Source organism: Lontra canadensis, unplaced genomic scaffold (assembly GCF_010015895.1).
Source record: "Lontra canadensis isolate GAN:19392208 unplaced genomic scaffold, GSC_riverotter_1.0 scaffold29, whole genome shotgun sequence".
Lineage (NCBI taxonomy): Eukaryota > Metazoa > Chordata > Mammalia > Carnivora > Mustelidae > Lontra > Lontra canadensis.
The window spans coordinates 8723910-8741166 of record NW_022631023.1 but is presented as its reverse complement, the minus strand read 5'-3'; the positions used below and the strand labels follow the sequence as shown (position 1 = coordinate 8741166).

The 17257-nt window shown below is 47.7% G+C and overlaps 1 protein-coding gene across 5 annotated transcripts in view; it reads left to right on the top strand.

Moving 5' to 3' along the window:
- Positions 1–17257, top strand: part of DOP1B (DOP1 leucine zipper like protein B) — a 106299-nt gene that overhangs the window by 6155 nt on the left and 82887 nt on the right. For all 5 annotated transcript variants that reach the window (XR_004383616.1, XM_032865360.1, XM_032865358.1 and 2 more), the window contains exon 2: positions 309–473. Coding sequence is in view for 4 of the 5 variants with exons in the window: in XM_032865360.1 (XP_032721251.1) it covers positions 336–473 (138 nt within the window). In the remaining variant the exon portion in view is untranslated. The remainder of the gene's footprint in view (positions 1–308; positions 474–17257) is intronic.

The window sequence follows — 17257 nt, the reverse complement described above, 5'->3', positions numbered from 1 at the left end:
CAATATTTAGTGAGCGGCTTTGTACTTTTCACTCCTAGAATTAATTTGGTCAGTTAAGAGGAATCCTGGCATTTTTGCTGCTTTTCTGCTCTGTCCATTTGTCTCCATAAGAATCCAAGACGACCGGAACTGTTTATCTTTTATCTACCACAGTGCCGGGCCCAGGAGCCTTGCTAAATATTTGAGTTGCATCGCTGAGTGTGTTTGTGCACGGGAGTGTTTGTGGACACGTGTCCTCTGTAGCTCTGGGCTGGGAAGGCTCTGTGTCCTTGAGTAGCTCCCTCATTTCTTTCTTGATTCGCTTTTAGATACTTTCTCCGCTGTGAGAATGTAAGATGGATCCAGAAGAGCAGGAACTCCTGAATGATTACAGATACAGAAATTACGCTTCGGTGATTGAAAAGGCTTTAAGAAATTTCGAGTCCTCAAGTGAATGGGCGGATCTCATATCTTCGCTGGGCAAGCTCAACAAGGTATGTGGGATATAGAATATGTAGATCGCCTGGAGGCGGGGACACAGCTGTCTTTATCATCTCAAGGAATTCTTTTTATTATTACATGACATGCTGATTATAACAATTAGAAAATGCTGATAAGAATATCTACCTGTAATTCTGTAATTCCAGTTGCCTGCTGTTAACCTGGTCAGTATATTTACCTCTTTCCAGCTTTTTATTTTTTTCTGGGCATAGAATTATACTGTAGATGGAATAGCTGAACGGTGTTTTTTCCACTATATTTATGTCTAAATAAGATAAACTTTAAAATCGACCAATTAGTTATTCAAAGATGAATTATATTTTTATTTATTTATTTTTTTAAGATTTTATTTGAGAGAGAGAAAGTGGAGGGAGGTGCAGAGACAGAGGGAGAGAGAGAATCCCAAGCAGACTCCCCCATGGAGCTTGGAGCCCAACGCAGGGCTCGATCCCAGGACCCTGAGATCATGACCTGAGCCGAAACCAAGAGATGCTGAACCACCCAGGTGCCCCAAAGATGAATTATCTTTCATGTACTTCTTCGTACTTAGGACCTTCATGACTTTTTCTTCTTTGGTCTACTTTTTTGGCCATTTGACTGCTGATTGGTAACTCATGGAGGACCAAGGGGTGACCTAAATATTGAAATCTGTCCAGAAATTGTGAGCATGTTTGGATAAGGAGAAAAGAGTCTGGTCTAGGAAGACCAAAACTGGTCCCGTGCATGCTTGACCTGGTGTTCTGTAGATGGGACCACTGAATGTTCCCATCCTGCCCAGGAGGACGACCTAGTAATGCCCAGTGCTTCTACTGTAGGTAGAAGAGGTTTGGGCTTGAAGACACTGTTCCCAGGCTCCGTTGCTGCCTGGCCGGGGCTCCTGCCTAGAATATCTGACTTTGGAACCCCAGTGCCATGTGGAACTTGGGAGATGCACATACCTCCTCTTCAGATCTCCACTCATGAGGTCACACACACTGGGGTCTTCTAATGAAGAGAAAAAATTTCTCCATTTATTTCCTCGGGGAATGCGGGGAGGGCATGAGGAAGGCTGGCAGTTATGATGGGTAGTGGCCGGGAAGCTGCGTGGTCTCTCACAAGTGTATTTACCACATGCGAGTGTCACGGCTGGGCTGCCTGGGATAGACGGAGGTGGGGAAACAGCACCTAAGAGCTTGAGAGTCCTTTGGCTGTAGAGCTCAGGAATTTGCAAGCTGAAGAGAGCCGTCGCATCTTGCATGAAGGTGGATCTCTTTTTTAGGGGAAAGGGAGAAGTGCTGAAATGGGATTCAGGCATATTCAAGTTCTTCTGGGTGTTTCAGTATTTCATTTAGTACTTGACTCTCCTGGCATCTAAAAATAGCATGTTTACTTTGGGAGGGGGTGTGTTCGTTATTTTTATTGTTGAGGTAAAATCCCACAAAACCTAGAACTTGTCATTTAACCATTTCCGAGTGTACGGTCACGTGGCTTTTACTGCATTCACAGTGTGGTGCGACCGTCACCACCACCTAGTTCCAGAACGTTTTCACCAACCCAAAAGGAAACCCTCCCATCTCCCTCTGCCCAGGCCCTGGCAACCACGGATCGACTTTCTGTGTCTGGACATTTCATATACATGCACGTGTACAGTATCCTTCTGTGTCTGGCTTCTTTCACTTAGAGTGTTTCCTGGTTCCTCCATGTTGTAGCGTGTATCAGTGCTCCATCAGTGTTTACAGCTGAATAATACTCCATTATGTGGATATGCCACATTTTATTTATCCAGTCATCTGTTGACGGACCTCTGGGTTTCTGCCTTCTGGCTGGTTGTGACTAGTGCTGCTGTGAACATTTGTGTACAAGTTTGTGTACACCTGTCTACACTGCTTTGGGGGTATAGACCTAGAAGTGGAATTACAGAGTCACATGGTAATTCTATGTTTAGCTTCTTGAGGAACCGCCAGCCTGCTTTCTCAGAGGCTCCGCTGCTTCTCATGCCACCAGCAATGAACGAGAATTTCCATTTCTTCATAGCCTCACTAACGCTTCACAATTTTTTTTTTTTTATCTTGATGATAGCTGTCGTGATGCTGTCTCATTGTGGTTCTGATTTACATTTCCCTAGTGACTTATAATTTGGCTATCTTTTCATGGGCTTGTGGGCCTTCTGTGTATCTTCTTTGGAGAATTTCTATTCAAATACTTTGCCCATTTTTTAAACTGGGCTGTTTGTCTTTTTGTTGTTGATTTGTAAGAGTTCTCTACATATTCTGGTTACTAGGCCCTTATTGGATATATGGTTTGCAGATTTTTGTTTCCCTTTCTTAGGTTGTCTTTTTACCTTTTTGATGGCGCCCTTTATGCAAAAGTTTTAAATTTCTGTTTCTTTTTCTTTTTTTTTCTTAAAGTAGGTTCCACACCCAGCATGGAGCCCAATACGGGGCTTGAACTCATGATCCTGAGATCAAGACCTGAGCTGAGATAAAAGATGCTTAACTGGCTGAGCCACCCAGGCTCCAAAGAAGTTTTTAATTTTAATGGAGTCCCAAGCTACCTACTTTTTCTTCTGTTGCTTGTGCTTTTGGTGTCCTATCTAGGAAACCATTGCCAAATGCAAGATCATGAAGATTTGCCCCTATATTTTCTTCAGAGAGTTTTATAGTCTTAGCTCCTACATTCAGGCATTTGAACTATTCTGAGCTAATATGTATGCATGGTGTGAAGTGAGGCTCTGAGTGTAACCTTTTGCAGGAAATCCAGTTGTCCCAGCACAACCTGTTGGAGAGCCTGCTCTTCCCAACGGCCTTGGAACCCTTGTTGAAAATCAGTTGGCCATAAGCAGATGGCTTTATTTCTGGACTTCTGTTTCTTTTCCATTGACCTATCTATCTATCCTTAGGCCAGCCCCACACATTTTGATTATTGTAGCTTCGTAATAAGTTTTGAAATGGGGAAATCACTTTGTTGTTCCAACTTTATTGTGCTGGATTGTTGTGGCTCTTCTGGGTGCCTTGAAATTCCGTATGCATTTTAGGATCCGCTTGTCAGTTTCTCCCAACAAGCCAGGTGGGATTTTCATAGGGATTGCAGTGACGCTGTGGATCACTTGGGAGGGTATTGCCATGTGAACAATATTGTCTTCGAAGTCCATGAACACTGGACATCTTCGATTTATTTAGGAACATACACATTTTGAGCTAGCTAAAATAATAAACTTGGTCAGTGCAATTCTCAAGCCATGAGGTATTCTGTTAAGCCCACTTTCGATATGCCTGAAAAACTTCCTAAAATGTTTAATCATTTTAACCCACCTTTTAAAATGCAGGTTATCGGGCGCCTGGGTGGCTCAGTCATTAAGCTTCTGCCTTCAGCTCAGGTCATGATCCCAGGGTCCTGGGATCGAGCCCTGCATTGGACTCCCTGCTCAGAGGGAAGCCTGCTTCTCCCTCTCCCACTCGCCCTGCTTGTGTTCCCCCTCTCTCTCTGTCTCTGTCAAATAATAAATAAAATCTTTTTAAAAAATGCTGGTTATCAAGTACAGATGAACTCTTCTTGGAGGAGCTTTAAAAGCATTAGCTATTCGTGCATTCAGTAGCTGTGTGAGTCCCTACAATGTGCTAGTACTGTCCTAGGCATCAGGGCACAGAAGAGAGCAGAACCAACAACCCCCTGCCCACATGGGGACCAGGGGAAAGCTGGAAGATAAAATATATAGGATGGTAGATAGCAGTGAAGGAAGGGGATGGTGAGTGTTGAGGATGCATACAAAGTGGGTCTTTATGGGAGACTTGCTGAGAAGGTAGCCTTTGACCGAGTGGAAGGGATCTGGTGTGTCTGAGGCCAGTGAGGTCACAAAGCAAGCAAGGGATGGGGAGAGTATAGGACACAAAGCCATAGAGATAACGGGTGGAGAGGGCATCCAATCTCATAGGTCCTATAAAACTGGAGTCTGACAGTGGCCCCTGAGTCAGGGGCTGGGGGTACCCTGGAGAGCAGCTGAGCCGGCAGCATGGCCTGTCTTAGTACACTAGAGCAGGTTCCAGCTTCTCTGTAGGAGGTAGAGAATGGGTGGGGTCAGGCAAGGCAGAAACAGGGAGACCATTTAGGAGCTGTTGCGGTAACATAGGTGGGCCAGTGGAGAAGGGCTTGGATTTTGAATATACTTTGAAGATATAACAATTTGTTCATGTATTGGACTTGGGATACAAGAGAAAAAGAGGAGGCAAGTGGGGCTCACAGGTCTTCTCCCAGAAGCCATAGATGCAGTGGGGAGGAAGCCCAGGGAGAACCCTGCTCCATGGGGGGGTGGGCAGGGAGACCAGAGGTTCACTTTGGGACAGGCTAGTTTGAGGTGTCTGGTCGATGTCCCCATCTGATGTCTGTAGGCAGCTGGTTATGAGTGATATTGTATAAAAGTTTAAAAAGACAACTTTTTATTACAGTTAATACCCAGTTCTGTGTAATGGTACTACTATGTTTTCTGTGCTGGAGCTTTCTGTTTTCTGTTTCTATGTATGATTAAGTGATGAATAAAAAAATTTGCAAGACATCAGTGGGATGAGGTGACACTGTCCATCTTTGCCTCAGCCCTGCCTATGACAGCTGACATTGCTAGAGAGCATACCATGTACTAAGGACTTGATGTGCATTATTTTATAATATAACGTATCTGGAGATTGGTCTCAGACTGAGCAACTTCTGCAAGATGAGAGCCAGCAAGGGCAGAGAGAGCTCAAAGCCTGGCTGCAAGCCCATGCTCTGGAGCTTTATTCATGTCACTGTCTGCGTGGCTCACATATGGGGGCAGGGATACACCTTTCTGTTGTCAGGGGCACTGTCTTCATTGTCCAAATGAAGCAGGTGCAGTGAATTACTAAAACTCATTTTACCGATGAAGGTTTACTAATGACTTGCCCGATGTCTCATGGCTACTAAGTGGTTGTTATGGGTTGAATTGTGTCTTTCAAAAAAAAAAGTTTGGTTTTTTTTTTTAAAAGATTTTATTTATTTATTTGACAGAGAGATCATGAGTAGGCACAGCCGCAGGCAGAGAGAGGGGGGGAAGCAGACTCCTGCTGAGCAGAGAGCCAGATCCAGGGCTCGATCCCAGGACCCTGAGGTCATGACCCAAGCCGAAGGCAGACAGACGCTTAACCCACTAAGCCACCCAGGTGCCCCCCACCAATATGTTGATGTCCTAACCCCCGGTGTCTCAGAGTGTCACCTTATTTAGAGATTGGGTCTTTACAGAGCTCGTCGAGTTAAAGTGAAGTCGTCCGGGTGGGCTGTGCTGCACTCTGACTGGAGTCCTTCCGAAAGGGGGCAATCTGGACACAGACACAGACATGCATAGAGGGACAACACCATGTGGAGATGAAGGGAGAGACCTGGCCGATGTGTTTATAAGGCTAGGAACACGAGAGATTGCCAGCACACTGCCGGAAGTAAGAAGAGCAGTCTGGAGTGAATTCCCCCTTGAGTCCTCAGGAGGAACCAACCAGCTGACTCCTTGACCTCGGACTTCTGGCCTCCAGAACTGAGAGACAACCCGTTTCTGTTGTTTACACCGTCCAGCATGTGGTGCCATGTTACCACAGCCTGGCAGACTGATCCACTGGTGAGACCAAGACCTATTGAACACCTAGGGGCTGGGGATGTGACACTGAACACAACGTTCATGAGGCTTTGTTGGCAGAAGACAGACAGTAAATATGTGACATCAGGTGCAGAATGCTGAGGAAGAATAAAGTGGGCCGGGGAAACAGGGTAGGGAGGAAGAAGGTGGGGTTTAGTTCAGACAGAGATGGCTCTGATGACGTGACATTTGAGATGTGAGCAGAGGCCTGGATGTCGTGAGCGAGCTGGCGGGGAGCCCATCTGGGGCCCGGGCCTGAGTCCAAGGCACAGTAGGGGCGGGTGTGGCTGGGCTGGAGCGGTGATAGGAGAGGAGGGAGGAGAAGGAGCCAGGGCAGGTCACAGGCTCCCGTTCCGCACGGGAGGAGGAGCCATTGCGCAAGGCGCCGGTGGCCTCCCTGCCGCAAGCATCCCTCTGGCTGATGCGTGGGCGGCGGGCCTGCTGCGGCAGCCGCTGACAGCTTGTGCAGCCAGATCAGAGGTAGTGGAGCAGAGGACTTGGGAAGGTGCTGGGTGGAGCAAGCCCCGTGTCAGTGTCAGCAGTTACTTCACTCCTGGGAGACTCACAACTTCTGTGTTCAGGGAACCCGATGAGAGTTGATGTGAATAAGGAGGTTAAGGCCTCGGCAATGGTCAGATTTCTTAGACTCCTACATGTACACAGAAATTCCAGTGAGTAAGTTAGTGATGAATCAGTAAAAGATCTTTACACTGCAAATAGAAACAATACTGTAGGTTAATAATAAGGTCAGGTCAAGATGCTTTTTAATTAAGGTAGGTGGTTGTTGGCTATAAAACATTAACCGTAGACAGAACGGAGGGCTCATCTAGCTCAACTCTTGGCAAATGAGAAAACTGAGCTCCAAGAGGTCTTGGTTTGTCAGACTATCTATGAGTTCTAATTATATCAGTTTTTAAACTTTTGGTATCTTCTTCAGAATTTTATGTATTGGAGAAAAGTTTACTTTTTATGGGTTTCAGGTATAGCAACATGAATAGAGTAATTTGTTTTTTAAGATTTTTTTAAATTTTATTTTTTATTTTGACAGAGATCACAAGTAGGCAGAGAGGCAGGCAGGGCGGGGGGGTGGTGGTGGAATGTAGGCTCCCTGCCTAGCAGAGAGCCCAATGCGGGGCTCAATCCCAGGACCCTGAGATCATGACCCAAGCCGAAGGCAGAAGCTTAACCCACTGAGCCACCCAGGCGCCCCTGAATGGGGTAATTTTTGCTTAATTGCTTATCCGGGACTTCAAGCCATCATCTTCTGCTCATTATTTTTAGATAAATTTTAATTAACAAATACATGTTGAGTCCTGATGAACCCAACCACTTGCCAAGCCTGGGTTAAAACTTTGATTATGGAAACAGAGGATGGTAGAAATGAATAAGCGCTGTGCATTTAAAAACCTTATCTTTGGGGCGCCTGGGTGGCTCAGTCAGTTAAGCATCTGCCTTCAGCTCAGGTCATCAAAGCGTCCTGAGATTGACCCCCGCAGGGGCTCTCTGCTCAGCGGGGAGCCTGCTTCTCCCTCTTCTCCTCCCGTCTGCCCATGCTCCCGTGCTCTTTCTCAAATAAATAAATAAAATCTTTAAAAACAAAAAACAAGGGGCGCCTGGGTGGCTCAGTGGGTTAAGCCGCTGCCTTCGGCTCAGGTCATGATCCCAGTGTCCTGGGATCAAGCCCCACATCCAGCTCTCTGCTCAGCAGGGAGCCTGCTTCCTCCTCTCTCTCTGCCTGCCTCTCTGCCTACTTGTGATCTCTGTCTGTCAAATAAATAAATAAAATCTTTAAAAAAAAAATCTTAAAAAAAAAAATAAAAGGGCGCCTGGGTGGCTCAGTGGGTTAAGCCTTTGCCTTCGGCTCAGGTCATGATCGCAGGGTCCTGGGATCGAGTCCTGCATCAGGCTCTCTGCTCAGCAGGGAGCCTGCTTCCTCCTCTCTCTGCCTGCCTCTCTGCCTACCTGTGATCTTGTCTGTCAAATAAATAAATAAAATCTTTAAAAAAATAAAAAAATAAAAACAAAAAACCAAAACCTTATCTTTAAAACTGCTTTTTATTTTTTTTTTAAGATTTTATTTATTATTATTTGACAGAGATCACAAGCAGCCAGAGAGGCAGGCGGGGGGGGCGCGGGGGCGGCGAGAAGCAGGCTCCCTGCTGAGCAGAGAGCCCTATGCGGGGCTCCAACCCAGGACCCCGAGATCATGACCTGAGCAGAAGGCAGAAGCTTAACCCACTGAGCCCCCCCAGGTGCCCCTGAAACTCCTTTTTAAAAAAATTCATAATGGTCTTAAAGGAATCACCTTTTTTGGCTGCTGCTTTTTAGCACCCTGCTGTTTCATGAAGTGACGAAAGCAGGTGACATGAATAGCAAGAGAAATAGGAGGTGCTGGGTATTGTTAGTTTCAGCTTCTCAAGTCTTAGCACTTAAGGACACCACCTCCTTGTTAACACAGAGCCTTCTTGTGGCATTTCAGAGTTAGCGCTGTGTTATTTCCAGAAGAACAGGCTGGAGATAGGAGACCAGGTGAACTGGTCTACAGCTTCCGCTTCAGGAGCCTTCTACCTGAAAAGTTGACGAGTCTGAGCTGGATCCTCATGTTTACCCTAGCCCTAATCAGCTACTTTCCTCTATTAGATAGTATTCAGATAAAGCCTCTTTAATCTGAGGTCTGTATTACTTGGCTAAGCTGTCAGCAAAATCCCACACACTGGGCGACTTAACAGAAATTAACTTCCACACAGTTGCGGAGGTTGGAAGTCCCAGATTAAGGTCCCGGCAGATTCTTCTGAGGCCTCTCACCTTGCCTTGTAGGTGGCCACCTTCTCCCTTAGTCCTCACGTGGTCTCCACTGTGCATGGTTGTGTCTTAATCTCCTCTGGAAAGGACTTTGGTCATACTGGACATCACCTATCACCTAGACAGTGACATTTTACCTTCATTGCCTTTCCAAAGGCCCGGTCTCCAAATACGGTCACATTGTGAGGTACTAGGGGTCAGGGTTTCAACACAGGAATTTGGGGGACACGATTTAGCCTGTAACAGGGTCTGACAATGAAGTGCAGATTGTCTCTCCATGTACCAGTTTTTTCAAAAAGCTCATTTCTGATGGAATCCCAGATGGTTTTCCATCACACCCCTTATGGAACGGTAGAGCATTACTTCTTTGATCTTGTTCTTACTGCCCTGCAGCATCATGAAGAACTTCAATTCTGGCTTGTGTGGTGATTCGATGTGTGCCAAGAACTTTCTGACTATCTGGGTCTGTGCGAACTGCTGTAACAGAGTACCCCAGACCAGACGCAGAACAGCAGGCCTTCCTCGCTCACAGTTCTGGAGCCTGGGGGTCAAGATCAGGGCACCGGCAGATTCAGGGTCTTTGTGGGCTGCTTCCTGGATCACAGACGGCCATCCTTCCATTATGTCCTCACGTGGCAGAAGGGGCCAGGGAGCACTGCGAGGTCTCTTTTATAAGGGCACTAATCCCAATCCTGAGGGCTTCACCCTCATGACCAGTTACCTCCCGACCCCACTTCCCAGTTCCAACGTACGGCAGGACATAGACATTCAGCCCGTAACACCGATGATTCGTGTCCCATCTGACTTCACCTCACAAGGTCTGCACCAGCTTTCTTGTAGGGGCTTTGTTGTGGGGCATCTTTTTGTGGGGGAGGGTGTTGTCCTTCCAGTTGGCCTTTCCCATGTGCCTCTCTATGTCCTCCTCCCCAACCTCTTCCTCTTTCTATTGAGATGCGGTTTTTACTTATTCATTGAGATGTAGTTTTGTTTTTTTTTTTAAGATTTTATTTATTTTATTTAATAGACAGAGATCCCAAGTAGGCAGAGAGAGAGAGAGAGGAGGAAGCAGGGTCCCTGCCGAGCAGAGAGCCGGATGTGGGGCTCGATCCCAGGACCCTGAGATCATGACCTGAGCCGATGGCAGAGGCTTTAACCCACTGAGCCACCCAGGTGCCCCGAGATGTAGTTTAAATCACTGCTCCTGATCCCCTGGATCAGACTCCCTCTAGCCGGTGACGTGGGGCAGGACCTGAGCCCCTCTCAGCCTTCATTGTTTTCAAATTGTGGCTCTGAGCCTATGTGACGCCTGGTTCCTTCTTTCACCTCACTGTGAGGGGCCGCCTGTGAGAGTGTGGTACCTCAGTTTGGGGCAGTTGTTTTAGTCGTTTTCCAGCCATTTGCTGCTACCTGTGGCAGTGACCCTGAGGGTAGAAGCGGTCAGGTTAGTGTGATGTTAGGGTCATTCTGGAAAGATGTGGCCTGAGTGCCTTCTGGGAAGAGACCAGATTGGAAGGTTGTCTGTGGCAATTACTGATTCTTCACATGTCAGCAAAGTAGAACTGGTTCTTTGCAGGACAGTGGTAAGCACCAGGCCCATTTGCTTCTGGCAGTGTGCTGATATTCTTGGCACTGGGAGTTAGCAGACGTAGCTAATAGAATGTCAGGTGCAACTCCCCATCCTACTATGGCAGGGACTGTCAAGTCCTTTGCTGCTGTTCTCTACTCCTCCTTTTGGTAGGTGATGTGTTAGGGCTCAGGTGGCATTATTGCTTCTTGCCCTGTCCCACGTTCTCCGGAGGAAGCTCAGAATCGGCAAGGGCGTTGCTGATTCGGGCTTGTGGGAGCTGCCTCACTCTGAGCCACTCAAACATGTCCGCGTGAGGCTGACATGGTCCTTTGAAAGAACATTTCTCTGCTGAAATCCGGAGACTGGTATGCTTTCAGTAATTTATAGTGAGGATAATGTATATATTTTACATGTGAACAGAGGACATTTTTGCTGAACTTTGAGATCTGCTGGCGGGGTGGAAATAGTCCAGATTTGGGCAGGTGAGTTGTTCTACTTGGAATCTAATGGCAAAAGCTCATCTTGGGGAAGAAAAAGCTCGTCTAGCAGAATCGAGTTTATGGATAACGAAAGAGCTTGTTGTCTGCTTACGTTTTATATATTCTGTCCAGAAGTTATGAAATTAGAAATTTCACATCAGGCCATGCTAAGGAAGGTGCTATGGACTGAATTATGTCTCCCCCAGCCCCACCAAACTTGTATGTTAGAGGTCAAAGCCTCAGTGTGCCTATATCTGGAGATACATCTTCAGGAAGTAACTAAGATTGAAGGAGGTCATTCATTAGGGTGGGGCCCTAACCCAATAGATTGATGGCTTTATAAAAAAGAGGGAGGGGCACCTGGGTGGCTCAGTGGGTCAAAGCCTCTGCCTTCCGCTTAGGTCATGATCCCAGGGTCCTGGGATCAAGCCCCACGTCGGGCTCTCTGCTTAGCGGGGAGCCTGCTTCCTCCTCTCTCTCTCTCTGCCTGCTTCTCTGCCTACTTGTGATCTCTGTCTGTCAAATAAATGAATAAAATCTTAAAAAAAAAAAAAAAAAGAGGGAAAGAGGGAGAGATGTCTCTCCTCCATGTTTTTACACAGCAAGAAGGTGGCCATCCACAAACCAGGCAGAGAACCGAGTTAGTTAGCATCTTGATCTTGGATTTCTAGCCTCCCGAGCTGTAAGAAATAAATTCTGATGTCTGAGCCACCTAGTCTGGGACATTTTGTTACAACAGCTCCAGCAAACTAATACAGAAGGAATTAAGTTAAACTTCGCTATTTTTCAAAAAAGGACAGCTGATTGAATGTGAACGCCTGTATTCAAGCTTGTATGCGAGCCAAATACAGGCATTCCGATTTATTTATCTTTTTAAAATTCTGTTTATTTATTTATTTAAACGTATAATATGTTATTTGCTTCAGGGGTGCAGGTCTGAATCATCAGTCTTAACACAATTCATAGCACTCGCCACAGCACACACCCTCCCCAATATCCATCACCCAGCTACCCCATTTGTCCTTTTTAAATGGTCTTTTCATTTTTTTTAAACAGCTTTGCTGACATGCAGTAAACTACATATACTTATAGTGTATAATTTGATGAGTTTTGACGTTTGTATATGCCTGTGAAACCAACACCCGTCGAAGATAATGGGCATGTATCTGTCCCCCCCAGAAGTTCCCTCCCCTCCCTCTCTGCCCCCATCTCCAGGCGGCCGCCGATCTGCTAGTTTGCATTTTCTAAAATTTTATATAAGCAGAATCGTACGGTATCTACCCTTTACCTCCTGGTCTGGCATCTGTCCCTCAGCGACACCAGTCAGAGAGTCAGCCATGCTGTTGTGTAGATGGATGGTTCATTCCTTTTTACTGCTGAGTAGGAAGCCATGAATGTTTACCATTTATTTGTCCATTTTCCTATTAATGGACATTTTGGGTTGCTTCCAGTAGATAGATAAATACTTCTTAAAAAACTGGCAAATCGCTTTCCAAAGTGGTTGTGTCATTTTATACCCCTCCAGCAGGGTACGGGAACTCTAGTTACCCCATATTCATGCCTACACTCGGCATGGGCAGTCTCTATTTTAACCATTTCAGTGCAAGCATGGTAGTAGCTCCTTGTGGCTTTTGCATTTCCCATTTAAATGACTGCAGATTAGAGGGGTGCTTGGGTGGCTCAGTGGGTTAAGCATCAGCCTTTGGCTCAGGTCACGATCCCAGAGTCCTGGGATCGAGCCCCACATTGGGCTCCCTGCTCAGGGGGGATCCTGCTTCTCCCTCTCCCTCTTCAACTCTCTGTACATTCTGTGTATGTATTTTGCTGCTGTCAATGGGTTTATTTCCCACTCTGTTTGAACTTACTGATGTGGACAAAACGGTTAATTTACAGAGTCTGGAAACTGGCCATCTTTGTGAATTTATTTCTAAGTTTTTTTTCAGCTGATGGTTTTGAGTTCTGTGGCTACACAAGCATAGGTATCATCAATCAATATTGAATTTGTGTGGGGTTTTTTTCCTGGTATTTTGCTAGCATTTTCTGGAATGGCGTTAAACAGTGATGATACTTGCAGTGTATTAATTACAGCAAAGTCAGCTGCCGTAACAGAGCCGTCCACAAACGCAGGGCCTCCAGTCAGGTAGAAGTTGCGCGCTCTTCTGTGAGTTCAGCCTGGTGTTCCAGATTGGGCAGCTCTCTTCCCCATGGTTATTCTGGAGACTCAAGCCTGGGACTCTGCCATTTCTAACACATGGCTTCCAGAGTTGCTCTGCTCGCTGCCGTTCTCCTCCACGAGAAGCGGGGAGAGCATAAAGGAGCGTGCATAGATCTTCATGGCACACATTTCCTCCAGGTATGTCTTCAAGGGAGAAGAATATTCTGTGGCGGAGGAGCCAGGGCCCAGCCCCCACCTCTGCCGCAGGGGCGGGGATCGTGATTCGGGTGGACGTTGCAGTCCCTACCCCCACGTGGTGTGCGCTGATCTTGATGGGGGACCCTCCTGCCTCGTCATTATCTCAGCCCCGCAGGCCCGTCGGATTGCTGTCCCCTGAGACATCGGTTTAGTCTTTATTTACTAACTTAAACGACTTCTTACCTATATATGGCCGGAAAGTATGCCATTTCAATACCTGATCGGTCTGTAGATTGTTGAAGTGTTTTTCTCAAAGCCACACGTTTATGCCTTAACATTTTATTCACGTGCTTTTGGTGATGATGTTACTCAAACTGATTCTCCCAGCGCCTGAGATGGGCGTTGGAAGTAAATCTGCTGGAAGGTACGATAATGGCAGATGTTGTGGGATGAGAGAAGCGAGAGCTCTCAGGGTCACGTTCAGGCTCACCACTTACTTCTGAGGTTGAGATGCACGTGCTGGTTGTCTACCCCACAGTTCACCCTCTGCCTTCTCAGTTATGTCTTAGGGATCAGGTGGTAAAGCACCTCACGGGGGAGCGTCCATCTCCCAGCCTCAGCAGTAAGTTATTGTTCTCAGACTTCCCAGGAATTCTGTTTTCCTTGGCAAGGATTGACTCAGACATGGGCATGTGACCTTCCCTGACCTATGAGACGTGGCCAGCTAACTTCTGGAAAGGGTTTCCTCTAATACAGAAAGACAGGAAACGAATAAACACTTGACTTTTTTGTTCCTCTCTTTAATCATGGGAGCATGTAATGCCTGATGTGCAGCAGATGTCTGAGGCCACAGCAGGAAAAGGCCGAGGAGAAGTCAGCTCAGCACGAGGAGCATGTAAGCACACAAAGGCTTGTCCTTTTAGGATGTCACGGAGCCCTTGAATCAGCAAAATACGGGACTATGCCCCCCCACACCAGTTGCTTGGCCTCGGCACTGTTGACCTTCAGTGACGGGGCAGGGAGTGCTGTCCTGTGCCTTCTAGGATGTTCATCAGCCTCTTGGCCTTTGTCTGCTCTATGCCAATAGCATGTCCCACCCCCAGCCCCCACTGTAGTGCCTCCAGACATTGTCTAGTGTCCCCCAGAGGCAGAACTGCCACAGTCTGAGAAGCACTGCTCTAGACTTTGGGTTGTGAGGTGATACATTTCCTCATTTCGATTTGTGTAGCTGGATGTGCTGTGCTTTACCGCCCGATGCTTGGTAACTGAGTCCACAGTGTTGGACCATCCTTAACCCACGGAAACCCGTTTCCTCTGTGGGCAGAAGCAGGCACACTTGTCTCTCAACAGTAAAGGTGTTTGTCCTTAAAAGATGCGGCATGTGCCATGCTGGTCGGCAACCTCGCCATCTGCCTTGGCGTGGTTCTGGCTGGAGTTAAGGCGTGGACAGAGAAACGGCAAGGATTTTGTCTCCATGCCCTGGTTTCGTCCTCACTGCACAAGCCCCGTTGTGTTTCTGAGGAGGTAGTGTTCCTTCAATGCCTGCTCTATGCCAGCCGTGTGTTCAGACTCTTGGTTTTGGGTGCTCCGGGCCGTTTTAGAGCTGTTGGGTTCTGGAGAGCGGAACCCGCTTGGGCCTGAACAGATCTGAGCGAGCCAGGCTTTCCTGCCTCAGTTCCCGGGTACCTTGTCCGCAGCCTTCTTCCTCCCATCATTGTTCTTTAACTGCTGCCTGCTTCTGTCCAGGTAGCTTATTATCTCAGGGCCAAGGAAGCAAAGGGAACCATGGAGGAGGAAAACCACAGGTCGGATTCAGGTGAGAGCAAACAGGCAGAGCGGGTTGGAGAGCTGTGTTCCTCCCCTGCCAACCCTGACTCTGAATTACCCTTGCTGCCTGCATAGGTCCCGTGATCCCAGCTTCCAGTGCGTGCCTGAGGCTCTGTGGGCTGGCAGAACCAGAGCGCTCGGGGAGGGTGTCCCCAAGCTGCACACAGCCCTTCTGGACCCACTTTGCTTCAACACCAAGGATTGGGAAGTGCTGTTCCGGAGATCTCGAGAAACCTGCTCTGGCAGGAGGAGATAACATTTCGTCTCATTTGAGTGTGCCAGTTCTGTTCTTCTGGGTGTGAATTCTAAAGAATATTGAGTTCTACCCATAGAACTTTTGGGACTGAAGTTTGTTTGGGATTTGTAATGAGACTCTTTCCCCAAGATGTTCTTGCGGCTTTTCTGGCTCTGACTTTAACAAGGTGGTTTCCATATAATAGGCTTTTGGTTTGTATGTTAAATATATCATTTGTATGTGGGTTAAAATACACTTAAGAAGCAGAAAAGAAGGGGCGCCTGGGTGGCTCAGTGGGTTAAGCCTCTGCCTTCTGCTCAGGTCATGATCTCAGGCTCTGGGATTGAGCCCTGCGTCGGGCTCTCTGCTCTGCCTGGAACCTGCTTCCTCTTCTCTCTCTGCCTGCCTCTCTGCCTACTTGTGATCTCTCTCTCTGTCAAATAAATAAATAAAAATCTTAAAAAAAAAAAAAAAAGGCAGAAAAGAAGGTGTGTCCAGACAGCAAGTCATTTAGTATCTTAATGCTATGCTCACTTTTATGACATCTTCCGGTTTGCGGCTATAAATTCTTAAGTATTTTAGTATTCTCTGCATCACGTATGTGTCAGTGTTTAGTCCTGAAGGGCATGTTTGCCCCACATGTTCATTTCCTTTTATGTGGTTCACTGTCGCACTCCGCTGCCTTGACCTGCTCCCACCCTTGTCCATCATCCCTCCCTCTTGGCTCATAGTCCCCAAAATGGAACAATGCCCTTTAGTGAGCCCCTGTTACGAGCTTGTTACTCATTGTCTCTCAAACCTATAATCCTCCGAAGTTGGTGCTGCTCAACCGTTTTACTGGGGAGGACGCTGAGGGAAGCTTTATTGAGGCTTTCTGGTTCAGCGTAAGGTGTTCAGCTCAGACGGCAGCGCTGCAGGCCCACGTGCAGGTGCGTGGCTGGGAGGGAGGGCTCAGGACCTGCACTGCGGTGGGAAAAGAATGCGATCTAAGTCTGGAAGCCTGGAAGGTCCTACAGCTAGCCGTCTAAAGTTTCTGTGTGGGAAGATAGGGAAAATTGCTGTTAGTGGTGAGAGGGAGTGGTTTCTACAATAGATGTAATAAACTCACAAGGGAAAAATAAAGAGCAATCTTTGGACATGTGTGTCGCCGCTTGCCTTCTACGAGGTAGCAATGCTGGGTGGTGGTTTGTTTTGGGTTTTTTGTTGGTGGTGGCTTTTTGTTTTTGGAGGGAGGGAGAAAGAATCTCAGGCAGGCTCCGCACCCAGAGCAGGGCTCGATCCCACAACCTTGAGTTCTTGAGCCGAAATTGAGAGTTGGGTGCTTAACCAGTTGAGTCACCGAGGCACCCCTGTCGTGTTTTAAGAAGTTTTCTGACCCGGCGTGGAGATTCCCAAGTCCTCTTGACCGAGAGCCTGGACCCAGTGTTCATGCCCTGGGCAGGTGGGAGTGGCGTGAACAGCCCGGTGTTTCAGCTCCTTTCCAGTCTCGCCTGTACGACCAGGTCCCTGTGCTCAGGAAACCTGTGCGGAGCTGGGCAGCTGAGGAAGGGTGGTGCCCCGACCGGGCCACAGGTCAGCTCATTCCCAGACTGTGCTGTCCCATGTCCCCTGCCCCTGCTTTGCTTTGTCATAAGTTTGACCAGCAACCCTCCATAGCAAATTCAGCTCTGGTTCAGCTGAGAAAAAGGAGCTTCCCAGACTGTCCCGCCGAGGTGTCAGCCCCGGGCTTGTGGATGCGTGGTCAGTGGCAGCCCGGGGTCGGCCTGCTGTCGCCGCCCTGGCCTGGCCTGGCCTGGCCTGGGGCCGCCATCCTCCCGCAGTGTGTGCGCTCAGCCTTCGGTGGGGCTCCTAGCAGGCAGTGTGGTGTTTGCTCAGAAAGTGTGAGTTAGTATTGGCTCCG